The sequence below is a fragment of the Crotalus tigris genome, unplaced genomic scaffold (genome assembly GCF_016545835.1).
Source record: "Crotalus tigris isolate CLP2741 ecotype Arizona unplaced genomic scaffold, ASM1654583v1 scf7180000017599.838750, whole genome shotgun sequence".
In the NCBI taxonomy this organism is placed as follows: domain Eukaryota; kingdom Metazoa; phylum Chordata; class Lepidosauria; order Squamata; family Viperidae; genus Crotalus; species Crotalus tigris.
The window spans coordinates 770643-786877 of record NW_024096503.1 but is presented as its reverse complement, the minus strand read 5'-3'; the positions used below and the strand labels follow the sequence as shown (position 1 = coordinate 786877).

The 16235-nt window shown below is 46.4% G+C and overlaps 1 protein-coding gene and 1 long non-coding RNA gene across 2 annotated transcripts; both read right to left on the bottom strand.

Annotated features, from left to right (window-relative positions):
- Nucleotides 1-1911: 1911 nt before the first annotated feature.
- Nucleotides 1912-4031, bottom strand: LOC120318965. Its single transcript, XR_005559631.1, has 2 exons — nt 3714-4031; nt 1912-3324 (listed from the first exon to the last, which is right to left on the bottom strand). It is a non-coding gene; the product is annotated as an uncharacterized LOC120318965 (long non-coding RNA).
- A 2348-nt stretch (nt 4032-6379) lies between these two features.
- LOC120318960 (TIR domain-containing adapter molecule 1-like) lies at nt 6380-14236 on the bottom strand. Its single transcript, XM_039367176.1, has 2 exons — nt 13733-14236; nt 6380-8802 (listed from the first exon to the last, which is right to left on the bottom strand). The coding sequence occupies exon 2, from the start codon at nt 8645-8647 to the stop codon at nt 6689-6691; it is 1959 nt and encodes a 652-aa protein (XP_039223110.1). The 5' UTR covers nt 8648-8802; nt 13733-14236; the 3' UTR covers nt 6380-6688.
- Nucleotides 14237-16235: the final 1999 nt, after the last annotated feature.

Genomic DNA, 16235 nt, shown 5'->3' with positions numbered 1-16235 from the left:
TCTTAACGTAGGCTGAGATTTTGCTGGCCGTTTTCAAAGCTGTGGGTAAATGTATTTTTATTTAGCTGGTGTTTTTTTTCTTGTCAGCAGAGTGAGCCCTGCACTGCGGGCAGACCAGGCTGTAAAAGATTCCCCAAAATTCTGAAATTTAATCAAGCCACCCCCTCCCTTTATTTTTCCTCTCCAGAAAAGAGAAAACGGAGTATTGATTTTTGACCCAATCTGGCAAAAACCGTGCTCGTTTACACTAGAGGTCTCTAAACGTGGCAACTTTGAAGACTTGTGGACTTCTACCCCTGTAATTTCTCAGCCATCATGCTGGCTGAGGAATTCTGGGAGTTGAAGTCCACAAGTCTGCAAAGTTGCCACGTTTGGAAAGCCCTGATTTATTATGTCTTTCTGGCTGGGATGGCCCCAGTTTTTCTGGAAGGAACAGGAGGTGATTGGGCAATATTTCATTGTCCAAACTCACTCTTTGCATCCTGTGGAAAGGTTAAGGAGCAGGTGCTTTTTTAAAATCTCCCAGAAGCCAAAGAAAACAGTGCTGAAAACCTGTTTGGAACCATGGGCCTGTCCAGGTTTGCTTCTCATTAAAAATTGTGCCTAGTAACCCGCCAAATCAAGCAGAGGTGAATTAAATGTGGCTTCCCAGTTACGTCACACGTCCTCGCCTTCCTTAACTCTTCAGGACAGGCGGGTGTCAAAAATGAGAAATGTATTCATCCCTGCAAGAAATCGCAAGGTTGCGACTTGAATTCTTAAAATTACTCTCCCCCAGATGTATCAAGCAATGATTTTTTTTTAATTATGTAGAGGGCAGAAATGGATGTGGAAGGATAGATGGGAATAGCCCTCACACACGGACCCTTACTCAGCTATCCTGTCAGATTGTACTGAGTTGATTTGTTTGGTCGGTCCTTATAAATTCTGTTTTTCTATTCATAGTGGGGGTTGAGGCTGCATTAGACAAGAGAAAAATGGTGGCAAGGAGGGTGAGTGGATGGATGGACTTGGAAAGCTGGATGGATGGACGGAAAGATGGATGGATGGAAAGATGGATGGATGGACGGAAAGATGGATGGATGGAGATGGAAAGCTGGATGGATGGATGGATGGATGGAAAGATGGATGGATGGACGGAAAGATGGATGGATGGATGGAAAGCTGGATGGATGGATGGAAAGCTGGATGGAAGGATGGAAAGATGGATGGACGGAAAGCTGGATGGATGGACGGAAAGCTGGATGGATGGATGGAAAGATGGATGGATGGACGGAAAGATGGATGGACGGAAAGGTGGATGGAAGGATGGATGGATGGAAAGATGGATGGAAAGATGGATGGATGGACTTGGAAAGATGGATGGATGGATGGAAAGATGGATGGATGGACGGAAAGATGGATGGATGGATGGAAAGCTGGATGGATGGACGGAAAGCTGGATGGCTGGCTGGAAAGATGGATGGATGGATGGATGGACTTGGAAAGATGGATGGATGGATGGATGGAAAACTGGATGGATGAATGGAAAGATGGATGGATGGATGGAAGGATGGATGGATGGATGAAAAGCTGGATGGATCGATGGAAAGCTGGATGGGTGGGTGGGTGAACTTGGAAAGCTTGAGAAGGATGGATGGGAAATGACTTGGCGAGCTTGAGAGGGCTTCATATTTGCGTTCAAATCTTGAAGGACCTTTCTTGTTCTTCTCTCCGGGTCTACCTCACCAACAGTGTCACGGCAGAGGATCGGAGCAGTTGTAAGGTGGCCGTGGCTGTTGATGGTTGCGTGACCTCTGGGTCATCTTAGCTCTTCATAGTAACAGGACTACTGAAGGTCAGAGTAGGCTGAAGTAAAGGAGGCCAACAGTGCTGTCATCATCTTTGGTGCTTGCCCGTGTCCAGATAATATTTTTTTTTTTTTTTTCAGATCAAACATATCCATCCCTGGTATCTGGAACTGTTTAGAGCAGGTGTCTTCAAACTTGGCCCTTTTATGACTTGTGCCTGGCTGAGGAATTCTGGGCGTTGAAGTCCACAAGTCCGAAAAGGGCCAAGTTTGAAGACCCCTAGTTTAGAAGAGTGTTCCTCAACCTCAGAAACTTCAGCATGGCTGGGCTGAGGAATTCTGGGAGTCAAAGTCCACCCTTGTAAAAAGTTCCTGAGGTCTTGAAACACCGCTTCCCCCCAATAGACTCGGTTAAATGGATTTTGGGGAACCATTTCTGCATCTTCACACAGCCCAGGGATAACAAGAAGCAGAGTTCTTAACTTGCCTTGCAGAGTTTTTCTCAGCCTCTGCGGCTTGACGATGTTTGGACTTCAACAGCTGGCTAGGGAAATCTGGGCATTGAAGTCCAAACATCTTAACGTTGCAGAGGTCGAGAAACTCTGCTGTAGAGCTAAAACAGAACTACAGAAACCTCAGGGTTCCCCCCCCCTCCTTTTTAATGGATTTTGCAGAAGCCTGTCTGCCTCTTTGCATTCTTGCAGTGTTCAAAGCAAACAAACAAGGTTAGCCGGTAAAGGAAGTTTCAGGTTACCTTTATCTTTTTTTTCTTTTTTGGTTTTGTTGCAAAGAATGGAGTTGATTTGGCAATCATGGCAGAACGAAACGCACAAGCAGCGTATACTATATACTCTTGAGAGCCAGCCTTCCTCACTTGAAGTAAATACAAGTTAAACTGACGTTGAAAATCAAGGAGAAAAAAAAAAGTTGTGCTGCTAAAACATACAAAACCGCGTCTTTGACTCTTCTTGTTTATATGGGGGTACGGCTGGAGGTGTTTTAATATATAGGTAATCCTCAACTTACGACTGTTTTGAGTCTGGAATTCTAGTCATAAGTCACGCTGGTCGTTTAAATGAGGTTGCCGCGTGACCTCGCCCTGATAATGCTTTTGTGACGGTTGTTAACGGAAAGCGGTTGGAGGCCATAAAGCAAGCAGGTTGGCTGTTAAGCAAATCCATTGATTTTTTTATTTTCTTTATTTTTTGCTGGGGACAATGGTTTTCAGCCCCAAGCTTTGCAAATTGTGGTTGCGTGACGGCGGGACATTGTAAACGGCTGTAAATGCCAGTCAGCTCCCAAGCGCCCAAGAGGTGACCATGTAACTATGGGAGGGGCTATCGTAACTTCAAATCTGGGTTATAAGTAACTGTGGGGGAGTCCGTTGTAAGTGGTCGTAAGTCGAGGACTACCTGTATGTGGTGGCTTTTTTTGAGTTTGAGATAGGCACCTACGTTTCTTCAGAGTTTGGTGTTTATGAAAAAGCGAGTTACAAATGGAAGACTCCTGTAGCATGATTGACTTCTGTGGGCTACCTCAGGGGTAGGCAACCTTGGCTCTTTTATGACTCGTGGACTTCAACTCCCAGAATTCCTGAGCCAGCATAGCTCAGCTTGGAAACCTTTCCCTTTCCCCTCAGCATGGCTGGCTCAGGAATTCTGGGAGTTGAAGTCCACAAGTCATAAAAGGGCCTAGTTTGAAGACCTCTGCTCTAAAGGTACAAACCAGTATTCCACCAGATGTAGAATTGTCTATAGCAGGGGTAGGCAACCTTGGCTCTTTTATGACTGGTGGACTTCAGCTCCCAGAATTCCTGAGCCAGCCACGCTGAGGGGAAAGGGAGAGGTTTCCAAGCTGAGCCATGCTGGCTCAGGAATTCTGGGAGTTGAAGTCCACCAGTCGTAAAAGAGCCAAGGTTGCCTACCCCATCCCATGCTGCCCCATGTAATCCACTCATGATATTCCCTAGTTTGGTAATGAAATGTCTCCCAGAAAACAGCCCAGTTCAAAGCCCCAAGGACCCCTCATTCAACTTTTGAGCTACCAGTACCCCACATTCCCTTCTAGCACTGATAATGTTACCTGGCTGGGCCGTGAAACGTATGCAAGAAAACCGCCCATCAATCAGAACAGAGCTGGAAGGGACTTTGGAGGTCTTCTAGTCCAACCCCCTGCTCAAGCAGGAGACCCTAAACCTTTTCAGACAAGGGGCTGTCCAGTCTCTCCTTAAAAACCTCCAGTGTTGGAGCATTCACAACTACTGGTGGCAAGCTGTTAATTGTTCTGACTGTCAGGAAATGCCTCCTTAGTTCCAGGTTGCTTTTCTCCTTGATTCGTTTCCATCCGTTGCTTCTTGTCCTGCCTTCAGCTGCTTTGGAGAATAGCTTGACTCCCTCTTCTTTGGGGCAGCCCCTGAGATACTGGAACACTGCTATATCACCCCTAGTCCTTCTTTTCTCTGGACTAGCCAAGCCCAAATCCTGCAACTGTTGTTCGTATCCTTTTGCCTCCAGGTCTTTAATCATCACAGTTGCTCTTCTTTGCACTTTTTCCAAAGTCTCAACATCCTTTTTTGTTAAACCAAACTCGGGGAACACTGAGGAATCCACAGTGAAAGTCTCCCCATGTGAGAATCTGTGGATTTCGGCCGAGCATCTGATAGCTCACAGTAGGCCATGCCTAAAACAGTGATATTCTGTTTAACAACCAGGCAAAGTAAATTCATCCTTAAACTTAACTATACAAGAAAAGGATGAAGAGTCCCTCATTTTATTAATCCCCATGCACTCATAGATTATTTACCACTCGTAAAGCACATCCAAAGTTTTAAATCGGGGGGGGGGGTGTCCAACCGCAACCGCTTTAAAACCTGTGGACTTCAACTCCCAGAATTCCTCAGCTAGCATAACTGGCTGGGGAATTCTGGAAAGTCCACAAGTCCCAACAACTTGCCATTGCTGGATGCCCCTGCTTTAGATGCCACACTGAATATAACGTATCTAGTAAATGCAATCATGTGCCAGTTTGGGGGGGGGGGGCAGAAAAGGCCTAAGTGGTACAGCCTAAGGGGTGGCATTGAGGAATCCCCTTGGCCCAACTGGAATATAAGTGTGTGTGGGGGGGGGAAAGGATCCTCAATTTTTTCTGAGGAGTTTCTAATGCATTTTTCCAAAGAAGGACACATATTTCCTTGCAGTACCAAAAAAAAGATAAATTAATATGTAATTTTCTCCCTGAGTGGATGTCTTTAAAGACAGACAGGCAGTACATCTCTTCTTTAATGCCTCTTCTCTAGACTGGAAAAAGTACTGGGTCCCTTTCTCCGGAAACTGGATCCTTTCCCTCCTCAGATCTGAGTGGATCTTGATCGCCAGATCTGATGAAATGCAGAAAAAAGGGAGGAATTGAGGCTGGGGGCATTGCAATCTGCAGCTCCTGGCTTCTCCAGAGATGGTTCAAGTGAAAAGCTGCAGCAAGCTGATAAGAGATAATGTTGAGGTGCACACACCCCCATGTTCCTGAACCCCTTTAGTCTTATGACTGTTTCTCCACTTGAACAAGTTTTAAGATGTGTGGACTTCAACTCCCAGAATTCCTTAGCCAGCCGTGCTGGCTGGGGAATTCTGGGAGTTGAAGTCCACACATCTTAGCTATCGTGACTACCATATTAGAGTCCAGCGTTGCCTGTCATCTAAAAGAGCTCTCAACTACTACACTTGGCATTAAGCCATAGCTTAAACCTGGTTCTATAGACTAAGTCACAATTGGTGGAGTGGAGACACCCCCCAAGCCATAAACAAGATCACAGTGACTCTTTGCCTCTTAAACCAAGATCAAGCCAGGTTCCTTGTAATTCCAATCGCAATGCGAGCCGAGTCATCTTCAAAGGCCACATACAGATTGCGTAGGGGTCACGTAACATAAAGCAATTCTACACATTTCAGAATTTTCACCCAAGTAAATCATCGTGCAGTTCCTCTGTCCTTTCAGATTCATCCCTTCTAAAGTTCTTGCTGGGTTCCCTCCCCCCAAAAAGCAAAATGGCTCCCCCCTCCACCTCTTCTACAGAGCAAGAAATGATCCCCAAACCCCTGTCTCCCCAGCTGCAAAATTAAGAAGAATACAGGTAAGTCCTCGACTTAACGACCACAGCTGAGCCAAAATTTCCCTTGCTAAGCAAGAGAGTTCTTAGGTGAACGTTGCCCCGTTTTACGACCTTTCTTGCCACCGTGATTAATTCAATCGCTGTGGTTGTTGAGTTAGTAACACGGTTAAGTGAATCCGGCTTCGCCATTGTCTTTGGTGTATCAGAAGGTCGCCAAAGGAGATCATGTGATCTTGGAAAACTGTTAAAAGTCATAAATGCAAGTCAGTTGCCAAGCGTCTGAATTGTGATCACGTAAGTTCAACGGTTGCAAGTGTGAAAAACGTTCGTCAGTCCCTTTTTTCAGTGTCATTGTAACTTCAGGCAATCATTAAACAAATGGTTGCAAGGACTACCTGTAGTGCATTTTGTCCTTTACAACAGGGGTCCCCAACCCCCAATCTGTGGACCAGTACTGAGCTGCGACATGCCAGCAACCGGTCCACACAAACAAGCAAAGCCCCATCCGCGGGATTCAGGCAGCACACAAAACCACGCACCCTCCAGTCCGCAGAAAAACTTCACGGAACCGGTGGTCCATGGTGCCCAAAAGGTTGGGGACCTCTGCTTTACGAGTCCCTGGGGGGATTGCAAAGCGGAGATGGTCACCCATGAAGTTCAAGGTCTCAGTTCTTGTTGGCCCCTACATCTTCGCGTAACACAGGTCTCTTCGTCAGACTGGTCTCTTCCCTCGACAAAGTCGCCAACGCTTCTAAGAATCTTACAAATGTTCCTGATGTCTTCTTTCATCCCTCTCATTTTCGTTCTCCAGGGTTGTCCTCTCCTTCCTCCACGGGAGGCCCCTCAATGGTCTCATTGGCCGTGCCCACCGCTGCGTTGCTTCTTTCCACCTGCATGCGGTTATAATCGCCGATCTGAATCATTTGGGCATTCTGAATGATAAGTTGGGGACCCGGCATTGCATTTGGAGAACCCATCGAGAACATGAATGGTTGGGAGAAGGAAGCCTGATCGGGCCCTGGTTCCATAAAGGATGTTTGTGGTCTTGAAATGTCCACCACCGGTGGTAGAGCTGGTGATGGTTGAAGGTTGAGGACAGCGAGACGTTGTTGTAGCCTCAGGTTTTCTCGCTCTCGTTCTATCTTCTCCTCTCTTTCCTGGATCTGTCTCATGAAGTCCCAGGTGGCTTTTTTCTCCTGGATCACCCTTGAAGTGAAGGTCTTCTTCACCCTTTTGTCAAACACAGGAGATTTTTCAACCAAGGGCACCAATGATGCGAGCAGGAGGGGCATTTCCCCGGATTTTAGAGTGTGTTCTTTGGGCACCAACGGAATGACCGAGTTCCTCTTGCAGCAGCGGGTGAGGGAGTCCATCAAGGCCGTGTCGCGTTGATAGTCACAGAGGCGGCCCGTGAAGTTCTTGGTCAGGAGCACGAGCGTGAAGGCTGAGTTGTCCAAGGCATTCTGGAAACAGTTGAGTTGGCCACAGCCGGGGATGAGGAAATCTTCGCTGAAGGTGGCCCCGTTGGAGACACCCAAGGCCTCCAAGCGTTCCCTCACCCGGCAAGCCACCAGCTCGTCTTCTGCGGCGTGCAGGACCACGAAGGTGTAGAACTGTCTTTCGTTATCTGGTGGGACCACTGAAGAAGGTTCTGAGCTACGAGAGGCAAGATCTGAAGAAGAAAAAGAAGGAGAAGAAGACGATAGCAGAGGTCCAAAACTCGTGATCGATGCTGAAGCAGAGGTATGGGTTCCAGGTTGTGGAGCACTTCCTGCAGAAGGCGTGGAATCCAACTTCTGCAGAGGTGGGACCTGGAAGCTGAAAGACAAGTCTCCTGATGGCGTTGTTACGGGGGTTACTGTGCAGTGCTTGGAGCCCTGGGCAGATGCCTTGGAAGACAGTGTGATTTTGGAATCAGGCGGTAAACAGGGACCTCTGGAATTTGGTAGAGAAGGTCTTCTTGAATTGGTGGAGCAGCCATTGACCAACGACACAGAGCCGGTGTCTTCTTGGCTGGCTGATGGTAGAGGCAAGGACCTTCCCGTGGTGGAAGGGCTGTCGGAGGTGGTTGAAGTCTCACTGATCTGAAGGTTGCTGATGTAGGAGATGGGGCTACCTGTAGAACGTAATGACTGAGGGTTATCAGGAGGAGAAGAGCTGACGATGGACACCGGACTGCTCCTTCTGGGCAACTCCCACCTACCTGAGGCCAGAGCTCCAGAATTATTCCTGGGCACCGTTAAGAGGAACGGCAGTCCACACTTCTCCATAGCTTCATCCAGGAGACCTTTGAGTTGGGCTCCTTCCATGTGACTGGCTCTAAAGGCTTGGATAGCGGTTCTGTAGGCCTCGTCTCTGGCCAAGGGTTCACAGAGCTTCTCCTCAACCAAGAGCGAATAGATCTCCGCCACGGCCCGGGCCACCTTGGCCTGGTCCTTCAGTTGTTCTGGGGTTGTCGTCTTGGCTCCACCTGTGCCCCAGAGGCCTTGGGAGAGATGGTAAGCCACCACGTCATCTCTGAAGCTGTTGAGATGCACCCTGGCCTCATCTTCTCTCCCCAAGGACCACAGGAGCAGGACGTGCAGGAGATGGCAGCTCTTCCTGTCTTGCTGCAAGCAGCTCAGCTTGTGCCTATATTGAATTAGCCTCTCCGCTGGGATCCCACTTAGGGTCTGGAGAATCCCTTCAAAGCCTAGATCTCCCTGGGGAGTCCCTGTCATCCTGGGCAAAGCTGGGTCCAAATTGGAGGGCATGTTACATCCACAAAGGGGTGGCACAGGCTGAGGACTGGCACGGCTCCCCAGCCTTTATCAGAGGTCGGATACCCGGAAGCCTAAATGTTGCCTAGGGCAAACCTCTGTAATGCTACGGGAGAGATGGGCCTCGTAATTTTTGCCAAACTTGAAGGCTGGAAAAAAAGAGAGAAAGAAGAGAATAAAACTCTGGTTTGGAGAGCCTGAATGAATGAATCAATGAATGAATCAATGAACGAACGCATATGTATGTACTTACGTACATACACACCAACATGTTGAGACTCTAGAAAGAGGGCAGAGAAGAGCAACAAAGATGATCAGGGGGCTGGAGGCTAAAACATATAAGGAACGGTTGCTGGAATTGGGTATGTCTAGTTTAATGAAGAGAAGGACGAGGGGGGACAGGATAGCCGTGTTCCTGTATCTCAGGGGCTGCCCCAAAGAAGAGGGAGTCAAGCTATTCTCCAAAGCGCCTGAACATAGGACAAGAAGCAACGGATGGAAACTAATCAAGGAGAGAAGCAAACTAGAACTAAGGAGAAACTTCCTGACGGTTAGAACAATTAACCAGTAGAACAACCTGCCTCCAGAAGTGGTGAATGCTCCAACACTGGAAGTTTTTAAGAAGAGACTGGACAGCCATTTGTCTGGAATGGTATAGGGTTTCCTGCCTGAGCAGGAGGTTGGACTAGATGACCTCCAAGGTCCTTCCCAACTTTATTTAATTATTATTATGGATCATTGCACAGTCAGCCAGATGTTCAGACTGGGTTTGGCATTTTGTCTACCTATTGAGTCCTTACCCAGGACCTGGGATAGGCAGATGTGGATGTTTGATGGTATTATTATTATTATTATTATTATTATTATTCAGAGTTCCCAGCTACCTAGAACTTAAAATTGCTATGATTGAGAAAAACGGTAATATTCTGTCTATAATATACAGTGTATTATCTCAATAACGAAAGCTATATTATAGCGTATTATGAGTCCTGGAATAAAATGCCCAATAAAATGAATTCACTTTAACAACAACAACAATAATAATAATAAAGTTGGAAGGGACCTTGGAGGTCATCTAGTCCAACCCCCTGCTCAGGCAGGAAACCCTACACCATTTCGGACAAATGGCTGTCCAGTCTCTTCTTAAAAACTTCCAGTGTTGGAGCATTCACCGTTTCTAGAGGCAGGTTGTTCCACTGGTTAATTGTTCTCACTGTCAGGAAGTTTCTCCTTAGTTCCAGGTTGCTTCTCTCCTTGATTAGTTTCCATCCGTTGCTTCTTGTCCTGCCCTCAGGCGCTTTGGAGAATAGCTTGACCTGCCATGTTTACTTCACAACTTGCTACATTTGCACAAAGACCCCCCTGTTTGCTTAACGGCTGCCTCCAGCAACATAAAATTGCGTGCAATCACAGGTGACCTGCTTAATGACCGCAATTACTTACAATCCTAATCCCAGGCTCATTTAGCGTCCTAAATGGAGGACTAAGTGTGTTCTACTCCTCTCTTTTCCGCAATCCTGGAGGGAGGGGACAACATTCAAACATGGTGGCAAAAATAACAACTTCATCAATCTGCATCCTTTTCTAGCCAGCTCACTACGGTGCCTTTGATCCTGGAAGAAAAGTCTTCAAACGCACCGAGGCAAGACGAGACAAGTCAGATACTTCCTTTGATTGCTAAGCTTCAAGGTGCCCAACCCGGTTTGTCTTGTTTTTAAGGGTTCCGGAAGAATAGAAGGCATTGATAACGCCAGGACCTTCTCAAGACCCTGGGTGTAGCCCTCAACCACAAGGTTGTAAGCAAGTCATAAATTGCCCTGCTCCAGAAGTGGAAAATCATTCAATGCACAGCTGGATAGAAAGCATCGGTGCCGGCATGTTGAGCTCAGATTGTTTTCTGGGTGGCAGTATAGAGAGTTTAGACGTTTCCTGGTGGTCTCCTATCCCCATACTACAGGCCGTCCTCTATTTACAATCCTAACACGGCCCAAAATTTTCCTTCCAAAGCAAGACAGTTGATAAGTGAGTTTTGCCCCGTTTTACGACCTTTTTTGTCACCGTTATTAAGTGAATTGCTGCAGTTGTTAACTTAGTAGCAATAGCACTTAGACTTATATTCCGCTTCACAGTGCTTTACAGCCCTCTCTAAGTGGTTTACAAATTCAGCTTATTCAGAGATATAGAGATAGGTAGGTAGGTAGGTAGGTAGGTAGGTAGGTAGATAGATAGATAGATAGATAGATAGATAGATAGATAGATAGATAGATAGATAGATAGATAGATAGATAGATAGATAGATAGATAGATAGATAAATAGGCAGGCAAGCAGGCAGGTAGGTAGGTAGGTAGAGACAGACAGATGATACGAATAGATATAGATATAAATAGATGATATGATACAGAGAGAGAGAGAGAGAGATAGACAGATAGATGTAGATAGATGATACAAGTAGATGTAGATAGATGATGGATGGAAGGATAGATAGACAGACAGAAGATAGACAGCACGTAGACTTATATACCACTTCACAGTGCTTTACAGCCCTCTCTAAGCGGTTTACAGATTCAGCAGATTGCTCCCGTGACAATCTGGCTCCTCGTTTTACCGACCGCCGAAGGATAGAATGCCAAGTCAACTTCAAGCTGGTGAGAGAATCAAACTGCTGGCAAATCAGCCTTTCGAAAAAATTATCCCGTTTTGGCCCGCCTTTCCCTCTGAATCCCCAAATCTGAAACTTCCTGCATGAAAAAATATTCCAGAACTTTCTGCAAAGGTCGCTGAATTCCCTGCAAACCTTTGGAGCAGTGTTTCTCAACCTTGACAATTTTAAGGTATGTGGACTTCAACTCCCAGAATTCCACAGCCAGCATTGCTGGGTGTGGAATTCTGGGAGTTGAAGTTCACATACCTTAAAATTGTCAAGGTTGAAAAACACTACTTTGGAGGAAAAGAAGAAATCCCAGTCCAAATGGCTTCTTAACTCTCAAATAGTTGTTTTAAAAATAGTTTTCCTTAGACAGCAGGCGTTGTGGGAAGGGTTGTTATTAGTCCAGAGTTTGTGGCCTTCAACTCCCAGGGCGGCTGAGGAATTCTGGGAGTTGAAGTCCACAAGCCTTAAAGTTGCCACGTTTGAAGACTCCTGTCCAATACAGCTAGTCCTTGACTTACGGCCACAATTGAGCCCCCAACTTAACATTTGTTAAGTGAGTTTGGCCAAATTTTACCCTCTTTCTTGCCACAGCTGTTAAGCGAATCACTGCAGCTGATAAGTCAGTATCCCGGTCCTTAAGTGAATCTGGCTTCCCCATTGTCTTTGTGGTCGCAGAAGGGGGCTCACAGAATCCCTGGGACACAGCAACAGTCCTAAGTACAAACCAGTTGCCGAGCATTTTGATCACAGGATCATGGGGATTGCCACCAGAGTCGTAACTGTGGAAAATGGTCATCAGCCACTTTTTCCACCGCTGTTGTAAATTTGAACGGCCCTAAATGAACGGTTGTAAGTCGAGGACCACCTGTACTATTTCAAAGAAGGGGCTGTCCAGCCTCTTCTTAAAAACGTCCGGTGATGAAACACCCACAACTTCTGGAGGGAAGCAGTTCCACTGGTTAATTGTCAGGAAGTTTCTCCTTAATTCCAGATTGCTTCGCTCCTCTGTCAGTTTTCCTCCATTGTTTCTTGCCTTCTGGTGCTTTGGAGGATAAGTTGACCCCCTCCCCTTGGTGGCAGCCCCTCAAATACTGGAACACTGCCATCGTGTCACCCCTATTTCTTTTTTTTCCTTTAGACTAGCCAAACCCAAGTCCTGCAACTGATCTTCATATAATAATAATGATGATGATAATAATAATAATAATAAAATCATTATTATTATTGTTATTATTATTATTATAAGTCATAGAAAATGGTAAAATTAAACTGCTCTGGGACTTCAGAATTCAAACAGACAAGCACCTGCAACATAACACCCCAGACTTAACAATTGTCGATAAGAAAGACAAAAAAGTCTGGATAGTGAACACGGCAGTGCCTGGACACAGCAGAATAGACGAGAAAGAACTGGAGAAGATAACAAAATACAAAGACCTACAAATAGAAATAGAAAGACTGTGGCAAAAGTAAGCAAGGGTAGTACCAATAGTAATAGGCTCCTTGGGTGCAATCCCAAAACAACTGGAGCACCACTTGAACACCATTGGCATTGACAAATTCGCTATTAGTCAATTGCAAAAGGTGGCCTTACTAGGAACTGCCTCCATCCTGCAACGATATCTGTAATACCATCCACATCTGCCTATCCCAGGTCCTGGGTAAGGACTCGATAGGTAGACAAAATGCCAAATCCAGTCTGAACATCTGGCTGACTGTGCGATGATCTATGATAATAATAATAATAATGTTGGAAGGGACCTTGGAGGTCATCTAGTCCAACCCTGCTCAGGCAGGAAACCCTATAACAGGGGTAGGCATCCTTGGCCCTTTTATGATGGACTTCAACTCCCAGAATTCCTGAGCCAGCCATGCTGAGGAGAAATGGAGAGGTTTCCATGTTGAACCATGCCAGCTCAGGAATTCTGGGAGTTGAAGTCCACAAGTCATAAAAGGGCCAAATTTGAAGACCCCTGGCCTATACCATCTCAGACAAATGGCTGTCCAGTCTCTTCTTAAAAATCTCCAGTGTTGGAGCATTCACCGCTTCTGGAGGCAGGTTGTTCCGCTGATTAATTGTTCTAATTGTCAGGAAGTTTCTCCTTAGTTCCAGGTTGCTTCTCTCCTTGGTTAGTTTCCATCCGTTGCTTCTTGTCCTGCCTTCAGGGGCTTTGGAGAATAGCTTGACTCCCTCTTTTTTGGGGCAGCCCCTGAGATACTGGAACCCTACTATCCTGTCCCCCCCCCCCTCGTCCTTCTCTTCATTAAACTAGACAGACCCAATTCCAGCAACTGTTCCTCATATGTTCTAGCCTCCAGTTTCAGTCTGCAGGCCTTGGATCATCTTAGTTGCTCTTCTGCTCCACCCCAACTGATTTTGGAAAGAGGGTTGAGTGTCTCTGCGAGGGGGTTGCCCACGAAGACTTACCTGGGGCTGAGGCCTCACTGCCAGGGTTGAGCTGGGTCTGGATAGCAGGAGGCGGAAATCACCAAATCTTTGCTCCTCCTAGTTCTCTGTCTTTCCTCCCAGTTGGGTGAAAAAAAGTCAGCCCAAAGTAGGAAGTTGGTCTTGCATAGAAGCAGCAGCAGAAGCTTCTTTCTCTTTCCTGGCTCGGAAGTGAGTTCTTCACACACACACACACACACACACACACACGGGGGGGGGGGCACACGCCTTTGGGCAAATAATAACTCATTTCTATTATTTCAATTCCCATCCTGGGAGAAGTGATGGAGCTGGCAGAGGTGGCCAGGAAAAGAAAGTTTAACTAGTTGTGTTGATCTTTGGGAAATTCATTCCAGACTTTGGCCTCTGTGCTCAAAACAAAGGTCGATGAAATGTTGACTTTAGATTTGAACCAGTGGTTTGATCTGGAAAGCGGCTGATCTTTTTTAGGTGAAATTAATACAGCTGAGATTGTAACTTTGCTCTGGATTTTGCGACGCTGAAAAAAAATGCAGGACAGCACTGCTTTGTTTCAATTTTCCCTTTACTTCACATCTCTGTCCCCACCTTCTTTTCTCTAACTTTCCTATTGCCTTTATTTTCATGTGTATTTTGTATTCAAGTAGGAAAGCAAAGAGAGAGAGGGAGGGAGAGAGGAAAGGGAGGGAGGGAGGGAGAGAGAGAGAGAGAGAGAGAGAAAGAAAAAGAAAGAAAGAAAGAAAGAAAGAAAGAAAGAAAGAAAGAAAGAAAGAAGAGGAAGGAAGAGAGAGAGAGAAAAAAAGAAAAAGAGAAGGGAAGGAAGGAAGGGAGAGAGAAAAAGAGAAAGAAGGAAAGAAAGAAAGAAGAGAAAGGAAGGGAGAGAGAGAGAAAGAGAGAGAGAGAAGAGGAAGGAAGGAACCAGTTTGCTAGGCTGTGGTTCTGCCGGAAATGACGGTTTGCAAACCAGGGCCCAGCCTGTTTTCTGTGGGTAATTTCAGGACCCAGCAGGCATCAAGATCTGGGGCTTCTTCTAAGGAGGTTGAACTCAAACATCTGCAGCTTGATATCTTTGCTGAGGTGGGATTGGGCGGGAACGATGGGGTGTCATTCAGCTCCCTGGGTTGTGGGGATGCTTCCCAGGGAAGTGGAGAGGGTGAGTACAGCCATGTCATCAAATAGAGAAGAATATCTGTAGGGCTGAATATCTGAGGGGTCCCTGGTGCTCTCTGACCTTGGTGGTTTCCTTGCAGACGATTCATGACCCAACTAGGTAACATCACTAGGGCTAGAAGGAAGGGTGGGTGTGGAAAGGAGGAGGAGGAGGAGAACTGTGGGGTCCTTGATTGTTTTCTTGCAGACGTTTCATTACCCAACTAGATAACAGCACCAGTGCAAGGAGGACGAGGACGAGGAGGACGAGGAGGACGACTGTGGGGTCCTTGATTGTTTTCTTGCAGACGTTTCATTACCCAACTAGGTAACCTTCTCAGTGCTGGAAGTTGGTTCTCTATTTATACCCAGCGACTTGCCCTGTCAGTGTTGGTCGGGGTGTTCTTGATAAGTTATTGTTTTGAGTATTTTTGTCTAGGATTTTTTTGTTTCCTTTTTAGCCATCCCTCCCTCCCTCCATGCATCCACCCATCCCTCCACCGACCCATTCATCCCTCCACCTTTCCATCCATCCATCCACCCACCCATCTTTCCATCCGTCTATCAATAGACCTTTCCCCAATCTGGTGCTTTCAGGTGGACTTCATTCAACACCAGTCCATGCTATCTTGAAAATTGGCAGGCTCTAAATGGGGGGGTGGGGGAGACAGCCCTTTTATGATCTCCGCTTCAATTGAACCAGGAATTCTGGGAGTTGAAGTCCACCAGTCATAAAAGGGCCAAGTCTGAAGATTCCTGATCTGGATCGAAGCCCACAGTTTCATCAAAATGGCCGACTGATGAATTCTGGGAGTTGAAGTCCACCAGTCAGAAAAGGGCCACCGTTCCCCCACCTCTGCTCTAAATCAAAATCCACCCATCACTTGTGGCCTCCTTTTATGCACCCCTCCCTCCCAAGCCCCCACAATCTCTCTTCGACTGCAAAAGATGATGGAAACTGGCATGCATGTTTTTAAAATTTATTTTCCTACAGCATGGAGACAAACGAAGGATCCACAGGAAACTGGTCAAAGCTTAGCTTCATGGAAATTCAGCTGGACCCATTCTGAACTCCTCCCGCCCCCAGAGTTAACTCAGGGCTCTTCAAACTTGGCCCTTTGATGACTTGTGGACTTCCGCTTCCAGAATTCCTCAGCCAGCGTGTCTGGCTGAGGAATTCTGGGAGTGGAAGTCCACAAGCAGGGGTCTTCAACCGTAGCCCTTTTATGACTTGTGAACTTCAACTCCCAGAATTCCTCAGCCAGGCACATTTAAATTTACATTTTTATCATCATCCAGAAAGGAAAAACACAAGATAGTCAGGCACATAGGGATATCCTGAGGTAAATCAAATTGT

Bases quoted from the DNA above. Each gene is read 5' to 3' on its own strand.
- LOC120318960 (XM_039367176.1), bottom strand. From the start codon at position 8,647: ATGCCCTCCAATTTGGACCCAGCTTTGCCCAGGATGACAGGGACTCCC.